Genomic DNA, 26,407 nt, shown 5'->3' on the forward strand with positions numbered 1-26,407 from the left:
GATTGTGTCGAGACACAGATCTGGGGAAGGATACCAAAACATTTATGCAGCATTGATGGTCTCCATTGTTAAACGAAAGAAGTTTGAAACCACCTAGAGCTGGCCGCACAGCCGAACTGAGCGGCTGGTTCTTCTGGAAGGTACTCCTATGCAGCACTCCACCACTCAGGCCTTTATGGTAGAGTGGCTAGACATGCCACTCCTCAGGAAAAGGCACCTAAAGGACTCTGACCATACTAATATTGAAATCTGGCCTGAAGGCCAAGTACAGTCTGGAGTTAACCTGGCACCATCCCTACGGTGAAGCATGGTGGTGGCAGGATCGTGCTGTGGGGATGTTTTTCAGCGGCAGGGACTGGGAGACGAGTCAGGATCGAGGGAAAGATGAACGGAGTAATCCTTGATATAAGCCTGCTCCGGAGCGCTCAGAACCTCAAACTGAGGCGAAGGTTCACGTTCCAACAACCCTAAGCACACAGCCAAGACAATGCAGGAGTGGCTTCGGGAGAAGTCTCTGGAGTGACATGAAAATAGCTGTGCAGCGAAGCTCCCCATCCAACCAGGCAGCTTAAGATCTGCAGAGAAGAATAGGAGAAACTCTTCAAATACAGGTGCCAAGCTTATAGCGTCATACCCAAGAAGACTTGAGGCTGTAATTGCTGCCAAAGGTGCTTCAACCATGTACTGAGAAAAGGGTCTGAATATGTAAGTTATTATTTTTTCATTGTCATTATGGGGTATTGTGTGTAGATTGAGGGGAATAATCCATTTTAGTATAAGGCTGTAATGTAACAAAATGTGGATAAAGTCTAGGGGTCTGAATAGTTTCAGAACGCTCTGCTGTGGGTACAGGCTGATCCTCATGGGTGGAACTCTAATCGCTAGGGGCTGGCCCATGTGGTGGAAAAACAATTCCTTGTTTGAAAGCAACGGAGATAAAAAACTAATTCTGCTCATAGGTTACACATGAACCACACATCAAAATCAAATGTTATTGGTCACATACACTTGGTTAGTGAAAGCCTTGCGCTTCTAGTTCTTACAGTGCTGTAATAGCTAACAATTCCAGAACACCCTAATATACACATCTAAAAGGGGTGAATGAGAATACGGCCGAGCAGCATAAATAAAGGTGCAATAGATGGTATAAAATACAGTATATACAGTGGGGAGAACAAGTATTTGATACACTGCAGGTTTTCCTACTTACAAAGCATGTAGAGGTCTTTAATTTATATCATAGGTACACTTCAACTGTGAGAGACGGAATCTAAAACAAAAATCCAGAAAAATCACATGATTTTTAAGTAATTAATTTGCCTTTTATTGCATGACATAAGTATTTGATACATCAGAAAAGCAGAACTTAATATTTGGTACAGAGATTATACGTTTCCGGTAGTTCAGGTTTGCACACACTGCAGCAGGGATTTTGGCCCACTCCTCCATACAGACCTTCTCCAGGTCCTTCAGGTTTCGGGGCTGTCGCTGGGCAATACGGACTTTCAGCTCCCGCCAAATATTTTCTATTGGGTTCAGGTCTGGAGACTGGCTAGGCCACTCCAGGACCTCAAGATGCTTCTTACGGAGCCACTCCTTAGTTGCCCTGGCTGTGTATTTCGGGTTGTTGTCATGCTGGAAGACCCATTCTCCCATTCATCCAGATGGTCATTGGCAAACTTCAGACGGGCCTGGACATGCGCTGGCTTGAGCAGGGGGACCTTGCGTGCGCTGCAGGATTTATAGTTTTTCCCAGGGTAGAAAATGTAAGAAATAGTACAACAAAAATACTGCATAGTTTCCTAAGAACTCGAAGCGACCATATTTTTATGAGTTATTCTTACTATCCAGCACAAAGAGTGAAAAAAACAACTTAGTTGCCAAAGTTTCAGGCCATGTCTTTTTTTCTGTCAGGCATCCAGAGCTAATCTGGTTGAAGCCAAATTCAGTATTTCTGACTTCCGAGTCTGGAAATGCTCCTTGATGTAGGTATGAAGCATCTAATGAAGGGACCTGAGCTTTCTTAATTGTTTTGCCCCCCCCCCCCCCTCGGTCTCTCACTCGAGCGCTGCCCTATACCAATCCAAAGCATGATAGGTCTCAACCCCACCCCCAGAAAGAAAAACAAATTTTGAGAAACAAGCTGTGTGTCGCTGGTCATGGCTAGAAGGGTCAGCCAGGCTAAATAAAATAAAGTCTCACTCACATTTGATGCGTGTCAAAACCCACACCAACATTATTTATAGCTTGAACTTGATCTGAAAAAAGATTTATTCTGTTAGTAATGTGTTAATGACTTGTCTGTATGATTTACCCAATGTATTTATTCATAGACATTCAATAGTTTCTTCAAATTTGAACTGAAATGCAGTGTGCCTATAAAACTGGAGGGACCTACCCGAATAAGTCCAATAGAAACTAATGATTTCAGCTACGAGGGATGGGGTTTATTCATGCAACCATCATTACTTTCAAGAAAACACAATGATTTGCACTTATTTAAAGAGGTTTATTTTATTGGTAACCTGGTAACATAACGAGAAAGAAAAGGGAAAATTGACCAAACTACTGTAGATGACACCTCACTAGGGTATGCGTGTGTACCTTACGACCGGTCTCAGGTTGTGTGTGTGTGTAGCGTACGACCGGTCTCAGGTTGTGTGGATAGGGGCGGAGCGTGCCAGGAGCTCCGTGATGTAAGCGTTGTTATGGGCAACAAGCTCCTGCTTCATGGCTCTAAGCTCCGCCTTCACCTCCTGGTCAGTCATGGTGACTGCCGGCAGAGATTTCACCTTCTCCAGAAACGACTGGATCAATACCTCTCCCTCCTGGAAAGAGATGGTATTAGAAGGTTGGAGTAATTATGAAGCCAAGTCATTCTACACCGAACAAATACATAAAAGCAACATGTCGTATTGGTCCCATGTTTAATGAGCTGAAATAAAAGATCCCTGAAGTTTTCCATTAGCTTATTTCTCTCTCATTTTGTGCAAACATGTGTTTACATCACTTTTAGTGATCGTTTCTCCTTTGCCAAGATAATCCATTCAGCTGACATGCCTGGCATATCAAGAAGCATGATTTTGTGCTGGGGACAAAAGGCCACCAATGTCTCAGGTTGAGGGAGCGTGCAATTGGCATGCTGACTGCAGGAATGTCCAACAGAGCTGTTGCCAGAGAATTGAATGTTAATTTCTCTACCATAAGCTGCCTCCAATGTCATTTTAGAGAATTTGGCCTCAACCACTAACCACGCCAGCCCAGGAACTCTACATCCGGCTTCTTCCCCTGTGGGATTGTCTGAGGGGGTTTGGGGGGGGGCGGTGGTGCTGAGGAGTATCTGTCTGTAATAAAGCCCTTTTGTGGGGAAAGACAAATATGGATTGGCTGGGCCTATGACCTCAAGCTACACGCCTGCCCAGTCATGTGAAATCCATATATTAGGACCTAATTGAATTGACTGATTTCCTTATATGAACTGTAACTCAGTAAACTCTGAAAATGTTGCATTTATATTTTTGTTCTACATGCCAAAACGACCTTGTCTTAGCGTTGCAGTAGTGTGTGCGTTTACCCGTTTATCGCTGCGTCGTTTCTTGGCCTCTGGCCCCTCCTCCCCACTCGGCTCCTCCTGAAACTCCTCCAGTTCTGCAGCCTTCTGCTTTGCCATGGCAACCACCGCCGGCGGGAAACACGCCAACTCCGCCACATGGATCCCAAAACTCTGGTCACACACACCTAAACACACACATACTTTGTCAACCGCTGTTCTGATGTTGTTGTGACGTTTGTGTGTGTATATACTGGATACTACAGTGTAGTGTGTGTACCTGGTTTGACCCTGTAGAGCATGGTGAGTGTGTGTTGAGTGGTCAGAGCGGTGACGTGCAGGTTGCGGACGGTGGGGTGGTGTGTGGCCAACGCCGTAAGCTCATGGAAGTGAGTGGCAAACAGACAGAAGCAGCCAATCTTGGAGGCGATGTGTTCACTGATGGCCCAGGCCAGACCAAAGCCATCGAATGTAGATGTTCCGCGACCCAACTCATCGATTATTATTAGAGAGTTCTTCGTGGCAGCGCTAGGGAGAGAAAACAGTGTAACAGTTGAGTCAACGTACAGGCAACTGCCAAAAATAATGGATACAAAGTACATTGAAAACAGGTGTTTCCACACAGGTGTGGTTGCAGAGTGGTTAGGGTCATGTATTAAAAAAAATGCTGGGCAGGCTATTATTTTGGCTATCATGGCTATGCCCCCACAGGATGACAATGCCTCCTTCCACAGAATGGTTTGAGGAGTGGTTTGCCCCAAAGCCCTATTAATACACTTTATGTTGCAGTTTCCTGTACATGTTCATTATCAATGAAGCACACAAAGCACTTCGATCGTGTAATCAGGGAGAGCAAAGGATTTGACTAAACTAAAAGAGAAAAGAGATGGTGGCGTGTGCGTGCTTGCTCTCACCGGAGAATAGCTGCAGTCTCCAGCATCTCGGACATAAATGTAGACACGCCCTTGAGCTGGCTATCCCCCGCCCCCACACGGCACAGACAGCTGTCAATCATGCTTAGCTCCGCATTCTCACAGGGGACAAAGCAGCCAATCTGAGCCATCAGAGAGATCACGCCCACCTGCCTGATGAAGGTAGACTTCCCGCCCATATTAGGACCTGTGGAGGGGAGGGTTAGTGTATGTAAATCTGTACGTCAGGCCAGAGGGGTGTGTGTTTGTACTAAAATGAACATAGCACATACAGTACAAAAGAGCATTGTGCATTTCTCGGGCTAAATGTATCAAGACAAATGCACACGTCTCCATGGTGTGCTTAGTTTATGGGTATTAACCCTTATAAAGTCTATGGTATGGACACTAGTGTTGTCGTGATACCATAAGTTTGACTTCGATACCAGGTTAACTATTGGATTTTAAGACTCCTTAAGATAAAAAAATGATTGGATGAAACATTGAATTTGGCATTACTGCCATTAGCCAATACAAACGCAATGAATAACAGATTCACTTAATGGAACAAAGGTCAGTCCAAAATAAAGTTTGTTCTGAAGTGTCTGTCCTATATCTGAGATAAGATCAGGAAACCATGTGTTTATTTTCATTTACATGTACTTATTTTAGGCACTCAATGTTCATTTTTTTTATAATCTGGTACCGGGGATCTTAAGACGAGTCTTGTTGGCATCCTAGAGCAAAACGGAGAACACCATCGTGTTCGTGAGAGTCATCTTTCAATAGAGTGGTCATAATAGTTTTATAGGCCAAACCGTTCGGACGCCACAGACGTTTTCGTGAGAAGAACGACTTTTCGTTATGTCTCACGGTCGGACAAACACTGCTCTAGCTCTGCCACTTTTCACCACAGATGCGGAAGAAAGGGCAATATCTGCGGATTGAGACGCAGCCATGCAACCACAAAAAAAGAGAAGATCTCCATCTCAAACTGATAGATTTTGATGGTGATTTTTTTTATGATGTTACTTTGATTTCCGATTGTAGTCCAAGGGTTAATTAATCAATTATCCAGTCCATTGACTTTAAACCAATCTAACTCCAAAACATAACAATAATCAATTATTTTAAATGGTACATCTCTTGATGAACTGGGTAAATCAAGATGTAGCCAGCCTAGGTCTACTCACAATACAGGTGAAGGCATATTATTGAGTTTGTTTAACGCTTTTGGTGGCAATCAGATTTGAAAATCAGCATATTTTGCTGATTTTATGGTTTCACAAACAAAGTACGAGGGTAGTGAGTTCAGCTGTAAATTAGCAGAGAAAGTTGGCCTACAATTAAAGCTTGAAGCTACCAGTATCTTCTTGCATTGTGAAAGTGTTTTAGCCAGTGTGGACATTGTTTTGCGAACAATAATTAACAGTTTCAACATTTCTACATGCCGTGTTGCATTATCCAAGTGTACCAACTTGCGTGCAGCAGGAGTAACAAAAATTATAGTACCGAACCGGAGATCGCGAATGGAACTTAGCCCTTGTTTTTAATGTCCTCCGACTTGGTGTTCAGTCAAATCCTGTTTAAACGGGTGAATGAATGGCTGCAGCCTCCTCTGAAATCCTCTCAAAATAAAAGAGCTGTGCATGTGTACCTGTGATGATATAGAAGCTCTGCTCCCCTTGTATGAAGGATATATCATTAGGTATGAAGGCTGTGTCTGCGTCCGACTCCAGGCAGGGGTGTCTGGCCTGTTGGAGCTCCAGGCGCCTGCGGTCCGCAGCCAGGAGGCGTGGCCTGACGTAGGGGATGGGAGCAGAGACTGACGCCACAGAGAAGCTGACCACCGCATCCAGCTGGGCGATGACGTCACTCAACGACTGCAGGGGGTCCACGTAACCTGGGGACGTCCAAGGGTATATTTAAGAAACGAAAAAAGGAGACTCTGTTCCAACATTAATTTCTACAAAAAATGCTACATCAAACCTGATAGGAAGTTCCAGTGTGTGTGTGTGTGTCCTCACCCGCAGCGATGCTGATGATCTCCTTAACGATGGCGTTCTGAGCCTCCTCATACTCCTCTCTGTTCCTGGTGTAGTCTTCATTCAAAGAACTCAGCTTACTACACACACACACACACAAAGAAAAAGTTAGCTCACCGCGGGGCAAATTGTGTGTATGTGTGTATGAGCGCGCCAAACCTGTTGGTGAAACGGACTCCATTCTTCTGGACGTCTAGCGTTGTGAACGTTTTGTTGTTCCTCAGACTCTTCTCCTCTTTACAGGTCACCCTCAGGTAATACCCCAACACACTGTTACACTCCAACTTCACTGTCTTACCAGCATCCAGACCTATACGCACACACACACAATTAAATACACTGGTGTGTCTATTCTGTGTGTGTGTGTGTGTGTGTGTGTGTCTGTGTCTGTGTGGTGTACCCAGTTCCCGTGCTGCGCTGTTCAGTACACTCTGCATGCTGTTCTCCAGTGTGTCCATCTTCTCCCTCAGCTCAGAGAGCACCGGGTCAAACGACGCCTTCACCAGGAACTCATGGTGCTCCACCTACAAAAACACACACGGTTCACATCTAGTGTATTCTACCACGGATCACACACACACACACACACACACACACACACACACCCCCCTACCTGGTTCATATCCAGTGTAGTTTCTATCATCTCCTGGTACTTGATAAAGTCAGCCTGCAGGTCTCTGAGAGGAGAGATGAACACGGCCTCCAACAGCATCTGGTGACTTCCTACAACACAGGATGGTGCTAGGGAGTTCGTGTGCGCGCGCATCTTAGTGTGTGTGTGTGCGTGCGTGCACGTGTGTACCTTGGTGTTTCTCCAGAGCCAACAGAAGTGCAGGGATCTGGCCCACGGCCTGGTAACCGCGGTAACAGTCCTGCAGTGTTGCAGAGAGCCGGTGAAACTTTTTGGACAAGCGGTGGAGATCTGGGAACCGCCGCAACAGATCGTCCTGAAGAGTCTGTCTGGCCTCACCGTCATTCACGAGGCACTCTACCAGGTCCAGTCTACACACACACACAATGAGAATTCACAGGTAGGGTCTGCAGTACTAGGAAAGACCAGAAGGTGGCAGCAGTACAGAGGGCTACAGGAAACACTGCTAATACTTCTGGGAACGCCTCGGAGCAGGCTCGACAGACCAGGGGGTTGGGAAGTCAATGGGAGAAGTGAAAAATGTATCCTTAGTTATTTTACTCTCAAATCTAAAAAGGCACAACCCACAGTCCAGCCAGTAGCTAAGTTTCCATTAACTTGTCCAGTGATTTTTTTTGTTGACATTTAGAAAGTTTGCATAGGAAGTAGATGCGACAATTGCCTGCCATGGTTGTCAAAACATATATTTTTTTTAAAATCTAGAATGTTTAATAAAATTAAAGTGGTTTAAGTGTTTCCATTTCAGCAAATTGTGCATTAATAAAGTGGCGACACGCTGTATGCCCTGCCCACCCATCGCAAAAGCCAGCATGGATACAATGCAAGAAAAGCCTAATATTCATGGCGTACCTTGCACTCATGAAGGCCTAGTAAAAATCTAACAATTTGATGTTGAAGCTTTGAATTGCAGTATAAAGCAATTCAGGCATTCTTCAAAGTCAAGACCAGCCGTGTCTCGCAAATAAATATTTTTAGAGTTGAATGACCGGATTTTGCAAGCAGTAGGCATTTGGAATTAAATGTGGAGCTTCATAGTTACAGTTGAAGTCGGAAGTTTACATACACCTTAGCCAAATACATTTAAACTCAACTTTCACAATTCCTGACATTTAAGCCTAGTAATAATCCCATTTCAGGTCAGTTAGGATCACCACTTTATTTTAAGAATGTGAAATGTCAGAATAATAGTAGATAGAATGATTTATTTCAGCGTCACATTCCCAGTGGGTCAGAAGTTTACATGCAATGCTACCAAATACTAATTGAGTGTCTTTAAATTGTTTAACTTGGGTCAAACATTTCTGGCAGCCTTCCACAAGCTTCCGACAATAAGTTAGGTGAATTTTGTCCCATTAAATCCTGACAGAGCTGGTGTAACGGAGTCAGGTTCCTGACTGATGTTTTGAGATGTTGCTTCAATATATCCACATAATTTTCCTTGCTCATGATGCCATCTATTTTGTGAAGTGCACCAGTCCCTCCTGCAGCAAAGCAACCCCACAACATGATGCTGCCACCCCCGTGCTTCACGGTTGGGATGGTGTTCTTCGGCTTGCAAGCCTCACCCTTTTTCTTCCAAACATAACGATGGTCATTATGGCAAAGTTTTTGTTTTTTTTGTCATCAGACCAGAGGACATTTCTCAGATCTTTGTCCCCATCTGCAGTTGCAAACCTTAGTCTGGCTTTTTTATAGCGGTTTTGGAGCAGTGGCTTCTTCCTTGCTGAGCGGCCATTCAGGTTAGGTCGATATAGGACTCGTTTTACTGTGGATATAGATACTTTTGTACCTGTTTCCTCCAGCATCTTCACAAGGTCCTTTGCTGTTGTACTGGGATTGATTTGCACTTTACCCACTAAAGTACGTTCATCTCGAGGAGACAGAACACACCTTCCTGAACGGTAATGATGGCTGCGTGGTCCCATGTTGTTTATATTTGCGTACCATTGTTTGTACAGATGAACATGGTACCTTCAGGCGTAAGGAAATTGCTCCCAAGGATGAACCAGACTTGTGGAGGTCTACAAAAAAAATTCTTGGCTGATTTCCCCATGATGTCAAGCAAAGAGGAACTGAGTTTGAAGGTAGGCCTTGAAATACCTCCACAGGTACACCTCCAATTGACTCAAATGATTTCAATTAGCCTATCAGAATCTTCTAAAGCCATGACATAATTGTCAGGAATTTTCCAAGCTGTTTAAAGGCACAGTCAACTTAGTGTATGTAAACTTCTGACCCACTGGAATTGTGATAGTGAATTATAAGTGAAATAATCTGCTTGTAAACAATTGTTGGAAAAATGTATTGTGTGATGAAAAGTATATGTCCTAACCAACTTGCCAAAACTATAGTTTGTTAACAGGAAATTTGTGGAGTGGTTGAAAAACAAGTTAATGACTCCAACCTAAGTGTATGTAATAACATTGCGTGCCCCGCCCGCGTACCTTACAAATTGATTTGTCAATCATCAGTCGCAGGGAAGCCTAGTGGTTAGAGCGTTGGACTAGTAACCGGAAGGTTGCAAGTTCAAACCCCCTTGCTGACAAGGTACAAATCTGTCGTCCTGCCCCTGAACAGGCAGTTTACCCACTGTTCCTAGGCCGTCATTGAAAATAAGAATTTGTTCTTAACTGACTTGCCTAGTTAAATAAAATGTAAAAATGTTTTTAAAGTTGGACGATAGAATCCACCAGTCGAATGGATAACAATGTATTCTAGCTTTAGAAAATGTATTCTACATCTGTGGCTTCCATTACAATTGACGCGATGATATTTTGTGACATTGCTTTTGTTGAATAAAACGTGTCAATGTACTAATGTTGACGTCCACTCACAGCAGTGCGACATGACTTGCTTTGAAGATGTCATATTGAAGGCCATGTTAGCAAAAGAGGTCGAAGTCAGATGATCGCATATTCAAATCCTGCAGTTGACTTGATTTTCCTGTGTTTTATATATTCCACATAATGGAGGTTGGAAGAAATCTGTGAAATGGCGAAAATGCCCTTTTCGTTTAAGAGCCGTTTGAAGAGACAGCCTGAAATGTCAGCCTGTTCAGATGAGATGGAGTATTGACCTGCCTGGTGACATTAGTTAATAGATCAATAATGCCGCTTTCAAAACAAGTGGGCACTCGGGAACTCACCGACTTTGGTGCTTTCAAGACAACTTGGGAACTTAAAACAATTAACTCTGGGGGGAAAAAAATCGCTTTGAACTGTCATCCAACTCGGAAATTCAAGCATCTTTCTAAAGCTCCGACTTTGTGACCTGAAGATCACTGACGTCATAACTTGAGATAGCACACACCCCTGCATTCGTCCTTAAAAGAAAGATTAACCCATTTTGAATGTTATATCATATGTGAATCTCTGAGCGGTGTTCTATCAATTCCAGGGGTCATTTCATGTGTATTGGAGCTATTCACCATTCAAGCAGGCAGTAATAGTTGGTATGATACACTTTTTATCATATGATTAGTCATTATTACAACCTTGACACAACAGACTCTTCCATTTGTCAAAAACAACTTCATATCGAAGGAGTGCCTTTTATTTGATGGCTTGCACAACACAACCGTTAGACCTGATGACACATTCATGCGCATGAGCTTAGCGAGCTAAAGTCACCATGACGCTACCTACAAACCTGATCAGGGATTTCTATTGTCGAAGCAGTTTCTGGAGTTGTTCATGGACATTCTCTTTGGTAGAGTACTGAGATGAGTGAAAAAGAAAGGGAGAGAGGGTTGAAGAGATGTTGGACCTCACCTCTCCTCAATCCTGTTCTTGTCCATGAGTGGCTGTTTGATCCACTGGTTGACCAATCGCTGGCCCTGAGGGGTGCGGCACTTATTCAGAAGCCCGGCCAATGAGTGGGCTCCACTGGTGTCATCGGGAGAACCCTGGGGAGAACGAGCCTATCAGGACAGACTCAGACTGCTCGGAATCAAGACAAATACCAGGAGCACAATGTTTGGGGTTACCCGCACACTGAACTGCAACGTATACTCACTAAGTCGATTAAATAGTATGTAGTAACCATGGCTCGAGACGAACATATTTTGTCCTCACCGTTCCGGTCCCAACGTGCAATTTCAACTGTCCCAAAATTAAAATACTTGTTTTTTAAATTTTGATATTCCAACATGAGTCTATGTCCTTGGCAGTGCTTTTAAAGTAATTGGTGTATTTCTGAGACATCTATATTACATAAACTTAATTTGTTACAAAAAATATAACTTTTTGCATCTTAACAAAAACATACATTACATTAATAATTATAATGTACTCATTGAACATGCTGACAACATGTACGTCTAAGAGAGAACAATGTTATTGTGAACTGGTTACTGAAGGAAATTAATTTAGAGACATTACATTCCACCACCAGCTGCCCCTTTAAAACATAACAATATACCATAAAGAACAGGTGTGCGTGTTCCCCAGCTTTCAATTTCTCTGCTTCACCCTCCTTCAGTCACTGAAGAATGGTCACCTTGACCTTTTTGAGCACCACCGCTTGCTAACGGCCAGGGCTTAAAATGTACTTTTTGGTAGACCAGCCACCATGGCAGATAGATTCAAAAATCTACCAGCCACTCAGATTTTTATCAGTCAAAAAAATTAACATTTTGCAAAAATTAGAACACAAAAAAAAGTTGAGCTTTGCAATGTTTCTAAAACAATAAATCTATTACTAGTAAGGAGTAATGTTGTATATTGTTTAATTTCATTTTTTGTGACCAAAGATCTTTATCCAAAATATCAGATGAGACAAATGCTCACCGGGGTTGCGAAACTTGTCATGTTTGTGCCCGTGGGATTGAGAATCTGACTAGCATCCGTGTTGCTTCGCTTCTGGAGGTCGACCGATTATGATTTTTCAACGCCGATACCGATTATTGGAGGACAAAAAAAGGCCGATACCGATTAATCGGCCGATTTTTAAAAATGTATTTGGACAATTACAACAATACTGAATGAACACTTATTTTAACTTAATATAATGCATCAATAAAATCAATTTTGCCTCAAATAAATAATGAAACATGTTCAATTTGGTTTAAATAATGCAAAAACAAAGTGTTGGAGAAGAAAGTAAAAGTGCAGTATCTGCCATGTAAAATACTAATGTTTAAGTTCCTTGCTCAGAACATGAGAACATATGAAAGCTGGTGATTCCTTTTAACATGAGTCTTCAATATTCCCAGGTAAGAAGTTTTAGGTTGTAGTTATTATAGGATTATTTCTCTCTATACCATTTGTATTTCATATACAGTGGGGCAGAAAAGTATTTAGTCAGCCACCAATTGTGCAAGTTCTCCCACTTAAAAAGATGAGGCCTGTCATTTTCATCATAGGTACACTTCAACTATGACAGACAAAATGAGAAGAAAAAAAATCCAGAAAATCACATTGTAGGATTTTTTATTTATTTATTTGCAAATTATGGTGGAAAATAAGTATTTGGTCAATAACAAAAGTTTATCAATACTTTGTTATATACCCTTTGTTGGCAATGACCGAGGTCAAACGTTTTCTGTAAGTCTTCACAAGGTTCACACACACTGTTGCTGGTATTTTGGCCCATTCCTCCATGCAGATCTCCTCTAGAGCAGTGATGTTTTGGGGCTGTTGCTGGGCAACACGGACTTTCAACTCCCTCCAAAGATTTTCTATGGGGTTGAGATCTGGAGACTGGCTAGGCCACTCCAGGACCTTGAAATGCTTCTTACGAAGCCACTCCTTCGTTACCCGGGCGGTGTGTTTGGGATCATTGTCATGCTGAAAGACCCAGCCACGTTTCATCTTCAATGCCCTTGCTGATGGAAGGAGGTTTTCACTCAAAATCTCACAATACATGGCCACAATCCATTCATTCTTTCCTTTACACGGATCAGTCGTCCTGGTCCCTTTGCAGAAAAACAGCCCCAAAGCATGATGTTTCCACCCCCATGCTTCACAGTAGGTATGGTGTTCTTTGGATGCAACTCAGCATTCTTTGTCCTCCAAACACGACGAGTTGAGTTTTTACCAAAATAATAAATAATTGCTCCCGCAGTTGATTTCTTCAAACCAAGCTGCTTACCTATTGCAGATTCAGTCTTCCCAGCCTGGTGCCGGTCTACAATTTTGTTTCTGGTATCCTTTGACAGCTCTTTGGTCTTGGCCATAGTGGAGTTTGGAGTGTTTGAGGTTGTGGACAGGTGTCTTTTATACTGATAACAAGTTCAAACAGGTGCCATTAATACAGGTAATGAGTGGAGGACAGAGGAGCCTCATAAAGAAGAAGTTACAGGTCTGTGAGAGCCAGAAATCTTGCTTGTTTGTAGGTGACCAAATACTTATGATGAAAATTACAGGCCTCATCTTTTTAAGTGGGAGACTTGCACAATTGGTGGCTGACTAAATACTTTTTTTGCCCCACTGTACCTTTGACTATTGGATGTTCTTATAGGCACTTTAGTATTGCCAGTGTAACAGTATAGCTTCCATCCCTCTCCTCGCTCCTCCCTGGGCTCGAACCAGGAACACAACGACTCCAAGTCTCAGAGCGAGTGACATTAGAAACGCCTTTAGCACGCACCCCATCGTTACATCAGCCTAATCTCGGGAGTAGATAGGCTTGAAGTCATAAATAGCAGAGCTGCTGGCAAAACGCACAAATGTGCGATTTGAATTAATGCTTATGAGCCTGCTGGTGCCTACCATCGCTCAGTCAGACTGTTCTATCAAATCATAGACTTAATTATAACATAATAACACACAGAAATGCGAGCCTTAGGTCATTACTATGGTCGAATCCGGAAACTATCATTTTGAAAAACAGACTTATTTTTTCAGTGAAATACGGAACCATTCCGTATTTTATCTAACGGGTGGCATCCATAAGTCTAAATATTCCTGTTACATTGCATAACCTTCAATGTTATGTCATAATTACGTAAAATTCTGGCAAATTAGTTCGCAATGAGCCAGGTGGCCCAAACTGTTGCATATACCCTGACTGCATGCAATGAACGCAAGAAAAGTGACACAATTTCACCTGGTTAATATTGCCTGCTAACCTGGATTTCTTTTAGCTAAATATGCAGGTTTAAAAATATACTTCTGTGTATTGATTTTAAGAAAGGCATTGGTGTTTATGGTTAGGTACACGTTGGAGCAACGACAGTCCTTTTTCGCGAATGCGCACAGCATCGATTATATGCAACGCAGGGCACTCTAGATAAACTAGTAATATCATCAACCATGTGTAGTTATAACTAGTGATTATGATTGATTAAGTTTAATGCTATCTAGCAACTTACCTTGGCTTCTTACTGCATTCGAGTAACAGACGGGCTCCTCGTGAGGCAGGTGGTTAGAGCGTTGGACTAGTTAACCGTAAGGTTGCAAGATTGAATCCCTGAGCTGACAAGGTGAAAATCTGTTGTTCTGCCCCTGAACAAGGCAGTTAAACACAGGTGTTAAACACCTCCCGTACCTAGGCCGTCATTGAAAGTAAAAATGTGTTCTTAAACGACTTGCCTAGTTAAAGATTAAAAGGTGTAAAAAAAAAATAATAATAAAAATAACATTTTTAAAATCGGCTTGTTGGGAAAACTTGAAATCGGCCCTAATTAAAATCGGCCATTCCGATTAAATCGGTCGACCTCTATTCTCTTCCCTAGCAGTTGAAACTCAACCTAGCTTGTGAACAAAACATTGTAAATAGCCAAGAAACACAAGGACAAAGCCTCACAGTATATTAAAAACGTTTATGCCTGTGCACAGCGCTTCTAAAAATGAATCCGTCGCTCAGCTCATCAAGTGTGCACGCACAGCCCCCAGCCAGGCAATGTTGCAGCGTGATGCAGAAATACTTAGCACATTTTACAGTGTGAATTCAGTTCAGGGAGATACAGCCATATTTTCTACAATAACCTAGTAGCTAGCCACAGCCTACAGCTAATGCAAATGCCATAGCAACTCCGGGCACAAAACCTCAATTCTGGGCCTGCTGGAGGCAGGTAGCCTAGTAGTTAGAGAGTCGAATCCCCGAGCTGACAATGTAAAAATCTGTCCTTCTGCCTCTGAACAAGGAAGTTAACCCACTGTTCCTAGGCCGTCATTGAAAATAAGAAATAGAAATACCTGAAATAGGTTGAGGGCTTGTACAGCAGCGTTGTCCAGCCTCATGTACTGGCTCAGGTCAAGGGTCGTCAAGCTGAAGGAGCTGAAGTTTGATTGGTCAGACAGCAACTCCAGGTAACGAACCACTGCTGCCAAGCATGACATAGCTACCTGGAACACACAGACATAATTTTACTACTAACAGAGTGGGTTGTGTTTGGAAACAGTAATATTATCCCATGTGCGACGCAGTTATATAAATAACTTTACTAATTGCAATGCAAGCTGACATAAACTGCTGCAACCCAGACCGATCCACAGTTTTTAAGACTCATCCAATACGAGTAGGTTTGTGTGTGTTACCTGTTTGTCTAGTTCAGGCAGAACGTTGCAGGCATTGGCCTCCCCTTTCCTGGTCCGTAGCAGTCGGTTGAGGTCCTGGGTCATGTCTTTACTACTGAACTCTGTTCTCTTTCTGTCTGACAGCAACACACCGCCACGCTGCACCACCTACACACATTATATACACAGTGCCATCAGAAAGTATTCAAGACCCCTTGGCTTTTTCCACATTTTGTTGGGTTACAGCCATCTCCTCTACAATGGCTCCGAAGGAGATGGCTGTCATTTAACAGTCTCCTAGCCAATTGTGCTTGTGTGTTTTCGCATTATTTGTAACTTGTTTTTAGATCATGTTTCTGCCACCGTCACTTATGATCGAAAAGAGCTTCTAGATATCAGGACAGCGATTACTCACCTCGTACTGGAAGACATTTTTTTTCCTTAAAAAGAGTGATATGAAGGATTTACTTCAGACAAAAGGCCCTCATCCCAGTCATTTGCAGGAAAAAGAGAGATATCGGGACATAGGTCGGGGTGCCTTGGAAGGATCCGACGGCGAGTGGGTAATCTGCCTTCACCATCCGTCCTATTAGCCAACGTACAATCATTGGATAACAAAATAGACAAACTACGATCACGTATATCCATCCCATCAACGGGACATTAAAAACGGATATCTTATGCTGAACGACGACATGGATAACATTCAGTTGGCGGGTTTTACACTGCATCGGCAAGATAGAACAGCTGCCTCCGATAAGACAAGGGGTGGCGGTCTGTGTAAACAACAACTGGTGCACAACATTTAAGAGTAAGGAAGTCTCAAGGTTTTGCTAGCCCGAGGTGGAGTATCTCATAAGCTGCAGACCACACTTTTTATCAAGAGAGTTCTCATTTATATTCTTCGTAGCCGTCTATTTACCACCACAAACCGATGCTGGCACTAAGACCCCACTCAACAAGCTGTATAAGGCCAGAAGGAAACAGGAAAACACTCAGAGGCAGCACTCCTAGTGGACAGGGACTTTAATGCAGGCACACAAACCAGTTTTACCTCATTTCTATCAGCATGTTAAATGTGCAACCAGATGGAAGAAAAACTCTAGACCACCTTTACTCCACACACTGAGGCGCGTACAAAGCCTCAGGTGGAAAGCGTGGGCAACAGCACATACACCACACTGATCCTCAACACAGGGGTCCCTCAGGGGTACGTGCTCAGTCCCCTCCTGTACTCCTTGTTCACTGATGACTGCATGGCCAGGAACAACTCCAACACCATCATTAAGTTAGCCGACAACAGTGGTAGGCCTGATCACCGACAATGGTGAGACAGCCTATAGGGAGGTCAGAGACCTGGCCGTGTGGTGCCAGGATAACCTCTCCCTCAACGTGATCAAGAAGATGATTGTAGACTACAGGAAAAGGAGGACCGAGCACGCCCATACTCTCATGGAAGGGGCTGTAGTGGAGCAGGTTGAGAGCTTCAAGTTTATCGGTGTCCACATCACCAACAACCTATCATAGTCCAAACACACCAAGACAGTCGTGAAGATGGCAGGACAAAGCCTATGCCCCCTCAGGAGACTGAAAAGATTTGGCAGGGGTCCTCAGATCTTCAAAAGTTTCTACAACTGCACCATCGAGAGCACTGGTTGCCTCCTACCTATAGACACTACACAGGTAGTATATACAGCCCAGTACATCACTGGGGCCAAGCTTCCTGCCATCCAGGACCTCTATACCAGGCGGTATCAGAGGAAGGCCTTAAAAATTGTCATAGACTCCTGCCACCCTAGTCAAAGACTTCTCTCTGCTACAGCACGGCAAGCGGTACCGGAGCACCAAGTCTAGGTCAAAAAGGCTTCTCAACAGCTTCTACCCCCAAGCCATAAGACTCCTGAACATCTAATCCAATGGCTACCCAGACTATTTGCATTGTAACCCCTCTTTTACGCCGCTGATACTCTGGTTATCATCGTTGCACAGTCAATTTAACCCTACCTACATATAATTGAAGTAATATGTACCTTGACTAACCTGTGCCCTCGCATATTGAATCTGTACCAGGAACCCTGCATATAGTCTCACTACATATTTTTTTTTTTTACTGGTGCTCTTTAAATTACTTTAAAAATGTTTTACTAATCTATTTTTTTATCATTTTTTCTTAAAATTGGTTAAGAGCTTGTAAGTAAACATTTCACTTTAAGGTACACCTGTTATATAGCATTTGACAGATAAAACTTGATTTATAATTGTCCCCCCCCCCTCTCAATCTACACACAATACCCATTAATGACAAAGCAAAAACTAGATTAGAAATGTTAGCTAATTTTGTAAAAATAAACTGAAATCACATTTACATAAGTATTCAGCACCCTTCATTCAGCACTTTGTTGAAGCACCTTTGGCGGCGATTACAAGCCTCAAGTCTTCTTGGGTATGACGCTACAAGCATGGCACACCTGTATTTGGGGAGTTTCTCCCATTCTTCTCTGCAGATCCTCTCAAGCGCTGTCAGGTTGGATGGGGTGCATTGCTGCACAGCTATTTTCAGGTCCCTCCAGAGATGTTCGATCGGTTTCAAGTCCGGGCCCTGGCTGGGCCACTCAAGGACATTCCCAAAGTCTTGGCTGTGTGCTTCGGGTCGTTGTCCTGTTGGAAGGGGAACCTTCGCCCCAGTCTGAGGTCCTGAGCATGTTTTAATTAAGTATCTCTGTACTTTGTTCCGTTCATCTTTGCCTCAATGCTGACTAGTCTCCCAGTCCCTGCCGCTGACAAACATCCCCACAGCATGACGCTGCCACCACCACGCTTCACACTAGGGATTGTGCCAGGTTTCCTCCAGATGTGACGCATGGCATTCAGGGCAAAGAGTTCAATCTTTGTTTCATCAGACCAGAGAATCTTGTTTCTCATGGTCTGAGAGTCCTTTAGGTGCCTTTTGGCAAACTCCAAGCGGGCTGTCATGTGCCTTTTACTGAGGAGTGTCTTCCGTCTGGCCACTCTTCCATAAAGGCCTGATTGGTGGAGTGCTGCAGAGATGTTCTTCTGGAAGGTTCTCCCATCTCCACAGAGGAACTCTGTCAGAGTGACCATCGGGTTCTTGGTAACCTCCCTGACCAAGGCCCTTCTCCCCCGATTGCTCAGTTTGGCCGGGCAGCCAGCTCTACGAAGAGTCTCGGTGGTTCCAAACTTCTTCCATTTAAGAATGATGAAGGCCACTGTGTTCTTGGGGACCTTCAATGCTGCAGAAATGGTTTGGTACCCTTCCCCAGATCTGTGCCGACACAATCCTGTCCCGGAGCTCCACAAACAATTCCTTTGACCTTATTGCTTGGTTTTTGTTCTGACATGCACTGTCAATTGTGGGACCTTATATGAAACAGGTGTGCCTATCCAAATCATGTCCAATCAATTGAATTTACCACAGGTGGATTCCAATCAAGTTGTAGAAACATCTCAGGGATGATCAATGGAAACAGGATGCATCCGAGCTCAATTTTGAGTCTTATAGCAAAAGAGTCTGCAAATAACATACACAAAAAAAACATTTGTTTTCTGATTATGGGGTAGTGTGTGTAGATTTCAGAGTTGGTTTTGTTATCCATTTTAGAATAAGGCTCTAACGTAACAAAATGGGGGAAAAGTCAACTTCGTCTGAATACTTTCCGAAGGAAGGACGAACACACACAGGTATATACAGTACCAGTCAAAAGTTTGGACACCTACTCATTCCAGGGTTTTTCTTTATTTACACTATTTTCCACATTGTAGAATGAATAGTGATTACATCAAAATGATTAAACAACATATGGAATCATGTAGTAACCAACAAAAAAAAAAAGTGTTAAACAATTCTAAATATATTTTATATTTGAGATTCTTCAAAGTACCCACCCTGTGCCTTGACAGCTTTGCACACTCTTGGCATTCTCTCAATCAGCTTCATGAGGTAGTCACCTGGAATGCATTTCAACTAACAGGTGTGCCTTCTTAAAAAGTTCATTTGTGGAATTTCCTTCTTAATGCATTTGAGTCTATCAGTTGTGTTTAGGCAAGGTCCCTAAGCCCCATTTGGTAAAATATCAAGTCCATATTATGGCAAGAACAGCTCAAATAAGCAAAGAGAAATGACAGTCCATCATTACATGGTCAGTCAATGTGGAAAACTTCAAGAACTTCCTTCAAGTGCAGTCGCAAAAACCATGAAGCGCAATGATGAAACTGGCTCTCATGTTACCTCTGCTGCAGAGGATAAGTTCATTAGAGGTAACTGCACCTCAGACTGCAGTGCAAACAAATGCTTCACAGAGTTCACGTAACAGACACGTCTCAACATCAACTGTTCAGAGGAGACTGTGTGAATCAGGCCTTCACGGTTGAATTGTTGCAAATAAATCACTACTAAAGGACACCAATAAGAAGAAGAGACTTGCTTGGTTGCCTAGAAACACGAACAATGGACATTAGACTGGTGGAAAACTGTCCATTGGTCTGAGTCCAAATTTGAGATTTTTGGTTCCAACCACAGTGACTTTGTGAGACACAAAGTAGGTTAACGGATGATCTCTGCATGTGTGGTTCCCACCGTGAAGCATGGAGGTGGTGGTGTTTTGCTTGTGACACTGTCAGTCATTTATTTAGAATTCAAGGCACACGTAACCAGCATGGCTACCACAGCATTCTGCTGCAATATGCCATCCCATCTGGTTTGTGCTTAGTGGGACTATCATTTGTTTTTCAACAGGAGAATGGCCCAAAACAAACCTCCAGGCTATATACGGGCTATTTGACCAAGGAGATTGATGGAGTGCTGCATCAGATGATCTGGCCTACACAATCATCCGTCCAAGAGTGTGCAAAGTTGTCATCAAGGAAAAAAGGTGACCACTTTGAAATAACTAAAATATAAAATAGATTGATTTGTTTCACACTTTTTTTGGTTACTACATGATTCCATGTTTGTATTTCATAGTTTTGATGTCTTCACTATTATTCTACAATGTAGAAAATAGTAAAAATTTAAAAAACCCTTTAATGAGTAGGTGTCCAAACTTTTGACTGGTACTTTATAGACACACACATACACACACTCACTCCCTCACCTCACAGAGTCAGTCCCTTTCTCACAGACTTCATTCACCTCCCACAAAGACATTTTCTCTCTGTTGCATAGACACACGCACACCTACCTGTCGTATGTTATCAGTGTTGTCACCCTGTGGTAGCAGACATTCCTTAGGGCTCAGCTGCACAAGCAGAGCCTCCAGGTTACAGAAAGTCTCTCCATCAAGGAACTCACACACTCCCATGGTCCTTAGGGACGCGTCCACATAGCCCACGCCCACCACGCGCTGTCCGTCACCCCCGACAGCCAACCGTACGGCCACAACCCCCGCTGAACCAGCCCCTCTTCCCTCAGCCCCGCCAAATAGAACCTCCTCAAACTGGCTCAGATTCCCTGGAGACGCCTGAAGAGAGAAGTAGTGAAAGATAACTATTACAAGACTTGTAAATGTAACCTTCAGATTGTGTCTATGGCTGTGTTTGTACCTTGTACTCCAGTTGCCAGCTGTGATCCTTGGTTTTGCTTTGGTTCCTGTAGACTTCCACTCTGTATTGTTTCACCAGCAGCAGGTCTCTGACCAGAGCCTCAAAGTTTGTCTTGCTGAGAACCACACTCTCCAGCTTGCGGCTACCTACACACACACACACAATACAGGTCTAAGGTCTTCGAAAGCCAAGTTAAACAGATTACTGACCATGTTGAATCACATCGTACCTTCTCCGCTATGCAATCTGGTTTCCGAGCTGGTCATGGGTGCACCTCAGCCACGCTCAAGTTCCTTAACGATATCATAACCGCCATCGATAAGAGACACTACTGTGCAGCTGTATTCATCGACCTGGCCAAGGCTTTCGACTCTGTCAATCACCACATTTTTATTGGCAGACTCAACAGCCTTGGTTTCTCAAATGATTGCCTCGCCTGGTTCACCAACTACTTATCTGATAGAGCTCAGTGTGTCAAATCAGAGGGCCTGTTGTCCGGACCTCTGGCAGTCTCTATGGGGGTGCCACAGGGTTCAATTCTCAGGCCGACTCTCTTCTCTGTATACATCAATGATGTTGCTCTTGCTGCTGGTGATTCTCTAATCCACCTCTACACAGACGACACCATTCTGTATACTTCTGGCCCTTCTTTGGACACTGTTAACTAACCTCCAGACGAGCTTCAATGCCATACAACTCTCCTTCAGTGGCATCCAACTGCTCTTAAACGCAAATAAATCTAAATGCATGCTATTCAACCGATCATTTCCCGCACCTGCCCGCCCATCCAGCATCACTACTCTGGACGGCTCTGACTTAGAATACGTGGATAACTACAAATACCTAGGTGTCTGGCTATACTGGAAACTCTCCTTCCAGACTCACATTAAGCATCTCCAATCAAAAATTAAATCTAGAATCGGCTTCCTATTTCGCAACAAAGCTTCCTTCACTTATGCTGCCAAACATACCCTCGTAAAACTGACCATCCTACCGATCCTTGACTCGGCGATGTCATCTATAAAATAGCCTCCAACACTCTACTCGGCAAACTGGATGTAGTCTATCACAGTGCCATCCGTTTTGTCACCAAAGCCCCATATACTACCCACCACTGCGACCTGTACACTCTCGTTGGCTGGCCCTCACTTCATACTCGTCGCCAAACCAACTGGCTACAGGTTATCTACAAGTCCATGCTAGGTAAAGCCCCACCCTATCTCAGCTTGCTGGTCACCATAGCAGCACCCACTCGTAGCACACTTTCCAACAGGTATATCTCACTGGTCACCCCCAAAGCCAATTCCTCCTTTGGTCACCTTTCCTTCCAGTTCTCTGCTGCCACTGACTGGAACGAACTGCAAAAATCACTGAAGCTGGAGATTCCCATCTCCCTCACTAGTTTTAAGAACCATCTGTCAGAGCAGCTCACAGATCACTGCACCTGTTCATAGCCCATCTGTATACAGCCCATCTATCTACCTCATTCCGATACTGTATTTATTTATTTAGCTCCTTTTGCACCACAGTATCTCTACTTGCACATCCATCTTTTGCACATCTACCATTCCAGTGTTTAATTGCCATATTGTAATTACTTCGGCCTATTTATTGCCTTAACTCCCTTATTTGCACTCACTGTAATATAGACTTTAAAAAAAAAAATCCTACTGTATTATTGACTGTATGTTTTGCTCTTTCCATGTGTAACTCTGTTGTTGTATGTGTCGAACTGCTATGCTTTATATTGGCCAGGTCGCAGTTGCAAATGAGAACTTGTTCTCAACTAGCCTACCTGGTTAAATAAAGGTGTTCTCAACTAGCCTACCTGGTTAAATAAAGGTGTTCTCAACTAGCCTACCTGGTTAAATAAAGGTGTTCTCAACTAGCCTACCTGGTTAAATAAAGGTGTTCTCAACTAGCCTACCTGGTTAAATAAAGGTGAAATAAAATAAATAAAAACTAGAGGACGCACACTGGCTGGCAGAAGATGGAACAAGAGATTTTGGTCGCCAATCTTCAAATTCTCTCAACGATTAAACATTTGATCTCGATACAGTTCCGGTCTTGACTTTAGCAAATATATATATATATATATTTAAACGCGTTGTTTAGGAGTGCAACCGCGAATTCGTGCTTCGCTCTGCCCCCTATGGCTCATTTGTTCCCATTGGAAACGACAGACTGTGGTCCATCTTGGTTTAGTTATATAAATCTTTGGCTGAAGCACATTTTTTTGTAGTGATTTTCACCTAAACGGACTACTGGAATAACGTCTGACGTTACATGAAAATATTTTTAAAGCGTCCCAACAATTACGTCATGCATGTTCCTTGACAAATACTTTGATAAACGAGGCCCCTGCTGTGTAAATTCTCATAACATACTACGAAAAGCTCTTTTCCGGTCGTAAAATTATCGAAGTGGCGTGATTTTAGGTTAGCTCAAATTGGGATTTAGCTAGCGTCATATGTATCAAGCTAACAATGGCCCACGCAAATAATTAAGTAGTTAAGCATCTAGCTATCAGGATTAGCTAATCTAAAGTGGAAAACCATGCAGATGGCTAGCTTTGTGAGCTAAATAAGTGTTGCTACCTGAGCCCAGGGTCTTGATGACTCCGTTGGTCTTGAAAATCTCCTTGGCGGCGAACAGCGCTTCGGTCCCGTGCACCGTGTAGTAGTCACCCCGGTCGAAGACCCTGAAAGTGGTGTCTGGCTTCTCAGGCATGGAAAAGTAGTAGGTAAGGAAGCCATGTTCGGCAGCAGCATCCATGGACAAGCTCTGTTTAGGTTGCACCGCCATGCTGGAATCTCCCGCCACAGACAGGAGAAACGGGAAGTTACGTCAGGGCACAGATGGAACTATGAGACAGATATTTCACCGGATGTATAAATGTGAAGCATCCGGTTGGCGTTTCAACGCAGTACCAAATATGGTAGTGAGAGGAAGCCCAGGCAGTGTGAAAAGATGGAACAAAATGTTAATGATTTTTTTTAAATTATTTAACCTTTACCTAGACAAGTTAGTTAAGAACAAATTCTTATTTACAATGACCCTAACCCGGACGACGCTGGGCCAATTGTGCCCCGCTCTATGGGACTCCCAATCACGGCCGGTTGTGATACAGCCTGGCCTCTAACCAGAGATAACACCCTTGATAGGCGCCCTGCTTCGAAGATCCACACACAACAAATTCCAATCCCACAACTTCCTGAAACAAAATAAACCCACCTCTCTTTACTTTCATCGATGCCACCTCATTCACAATTTTAATAGAGACTTCAAACGGATCTCCAGGTATCATCATCGATTCAAAACCCTTATTCCAACAAAAAACGACTCGTTTCCACTACCATTTTACTTATCTTATTTCCTTTTGCATTCACCATTGTAATACAATTCTTCTCACTCTCATCTCCACTCGACACGCCATCTGAGTCAAACAAAACATTAGCTTCTGCCATTTTCCCTGGCCCCCGAGTTGGCAACTTTAGTGCCAAAGTGTCGCAAAAAGATTAAATGTGATTAAATGTGGGCCTTCCGAGTGGCACAGCAGTCTAAGGCACTGCATCGTGATCTAAGGCACTGCAGTGCTAGAGGCGTCACTACAGACCCGGGTTCGATCGCGGTCGATTCCTATAGGGAGGTGCACAATTGGCCCAGCATCGTCCGGGTTTGGGGAGGGTTTGGCCATGGGGCTTTACTTGGCTCATCGCCCTCTAGCGACTCCTTGTGGCGACCAAGCTTGACCGAGGTAGTCAGTTGAACAGTGTTTCCTCCAACACAGTGGTGCGGCTGGCGGCGCGAGTGTTAAAAAGCGCGGTTTGGCGGATCATATTTCGGGGGACGCGTGACTCGACCTTCACCTCCCTAGCCTGTTGGGGGAGTTGCAGCGATGAGACAAGATCAAAATTGGGGAGAAAAAGGGGTAAAATACAAAAAAAGATTATATGTGTTTTTATAGCTACAGTAGTTACAAATCATAAGCTATTCTAAAAGTGTTGTTGGTTGTAAAAGAAAGGGTCCCACACCTGGATTATGGTTGGAGTTAGCCTGGAAACCTGAAGTTAAATTTGATTGAATTCTACGATGACAGGCACAAATGAGCGTTTGGATCAGGAAAGTTTCCTCTCACCACCTCCACAAGCCAGGATGTTGAATAAAATCATATTTTAACTTTACCGGTTGTCCGTGCGGTTGGTCCTTTTGCAGGTAGGAATGTGATACAATATATCCACAGGAAAGTATAATTACATGAACTTTTCAAAGTGCTGGTACGTTCAGATTTCTCTCCTGAAGCATCCAATGTAATTCAACGTTGGTCTTCAGGCTGGGTTGGGGTAAGGCCTGGGCCTCCTTCCTCAGAGCCTTCGTAGTGGTAATATCATCATTAGAACCTTCTTACGATGTATCTAGGAGCCGAGGTGTTTCCCATAGCCTTCGTTAGTAAGGTGGCTCTTAAAAACCTTTGCACATCTACAAGTGCTTTCTTTTCCCTTCCACTTCACTTTATTCATAGAAGATCTCTGCTCAACATAGAATCAAGATGTTTAGGCTATGTGTCTGACTGACTGCTGATTACTACAGAATGAAATTGACTACAAATACAAAGTTGCCTAATTATTTATTTGCAATTGTTACAAACAAGTGAAGGGTAAAATTATGCTTCAAATGAAAACCAAGATGACTGCATTGGGCTACATTGGTCTATCAAATAATTGTATTTGTCACATGCACTGAAATACACAAAAATAGAGCTATATACAGTACAGGGAGTACCAGTACCAGACCAATGTGTAGGGGTACAATGTATTTGAGGTAGATATGTAAATAGAAGCAGGGTAAAGTGACTAGGCCTCAGGATAGACAATAATAAAAGTAAGAATAAAAAACAGTGTAGCAGCAACAAATTATGAGTGTAAAAATGTGGGTGTGTGTAATGTGTATGTGTGTTTGTTGTTGGTATGAGTGTCTGTGTTATGTGTGCGCATGTGAATGTGTATGGGTTTTGTGTGGGAGTGTCAATGTAGTGTGTGTGTGAGTGTGTATATGGTGTGTAAATATTGTTTAGTGAGCGTGCGTATGGTCAGTGCAAGATAGAGTCAGTGCCGATAGTTCAGGTACCACTAATTGATTATTTGGCTTGGGGGTAGAAGCTGTCTCGAAGCCTGTTGGTCCAAGAGCCGATGCTTCGGTACCGTTTGCCGGACAGTAGCTAAGTGAACAGT

At 43.3% G+C, this 26,407-nt stretch overlaps 1 protein-coding gene across 4 annotated transcripts; it reads right to left on the reverse strand.

The window, feature by feature from the left end:
* Positions 1-2,495: 2,495 nt before the first annotated feature.
* On the reverse strand, positions 2,496-24,750 carry msh2 (mutS homolog 2 (E. coli)). Of its 4 annotated transcripts, none has more exons than XM_031804949.1 (17): positions 24,411-24,750; positions 23,774-23,982; positions 21,177-21,322; positions 20,816-21,094; positions 15,639-15,785; positions 15,297-15,446; positions 10,929-11,062; positions 7,309-7,508; positions 7,120-7,229; positions 6,907-7,030; positions 6,666-6,816; positions 6,489-6,586; positions 6,119-6,364; positions 4,465-4,669; positions 3,831-4,078; positions 3,575-3,738; positions 2,496-2,828 (listed from the first exon to the last, which is right to left on the reverse strand). In XM_031804949.1, exons 2-17 carry the CDS (start codon positions 23,979-23,981, stop codon positions 2,652-2,654), a joined length of 2,787 nt encoding a protein of 928 aa, XP_031660809.1. In that variant the 5' UTR covers position 23,982; positions 24,411-24,750; the 3' UTR covers positions 2,496-2,651. The 4 variants fall into 4 exon arrangements, with proteins under 4 accessions (XP_031660809.1, XP_020316237.2, XP_031660807.1 ...); XM_020460648.2 differs by having other exon boundaries at positions 23,774-23,989; positions 24,411-24,540; XM_031804947.1 differs by having other exon boundaries at positions 6,666-7,030; positions 24,411-24,541.
* Positions 24,751-26,407: the final 1,657 nt, after the last annotated feature.

The sequence above is a fragment of the Oncorhynchus kisutch genome, linkage group LG25, assembly GCF_002021735.2.
Source record: "Oncorhynchus kisutch isolate 150728-3 linkage group LG25, Okis_V2, whole genome shotgun sequence".
Classification (NCBI taxonomy): Eukaryota; Metazoa; Chordata; class Actinopteri; order Salmoniformes; family Salmonidae; genus Oncorhynchus; species Oncorhynchus kisutch.

Excerpts from the sequence above, each read along its gene's own strand:
- msh2 (XM_031804946.1), bottom strand. The coding sequence starts at position 24,486 with ATGATGATACCTGGAGATCCGTTTGAAGTCTCTATTAAAATTGTGAAT. Across the intron at positions 21,323-23,773 it reads CATCAAGACCCTGGGCTCAG|GTAGCCGCAAGCTGGAGAGT; the intron begins GTAGCAACACTT and ends GTGTGTGTGTAG. Across the intron at positions 7,230-7,308 it reads GGCTCTGGAGAAACACCAAG|GAAGTCACCAGATGCTGTTG; the intron begins GTACACACGTGC and ends CCTGTGTTGTAG.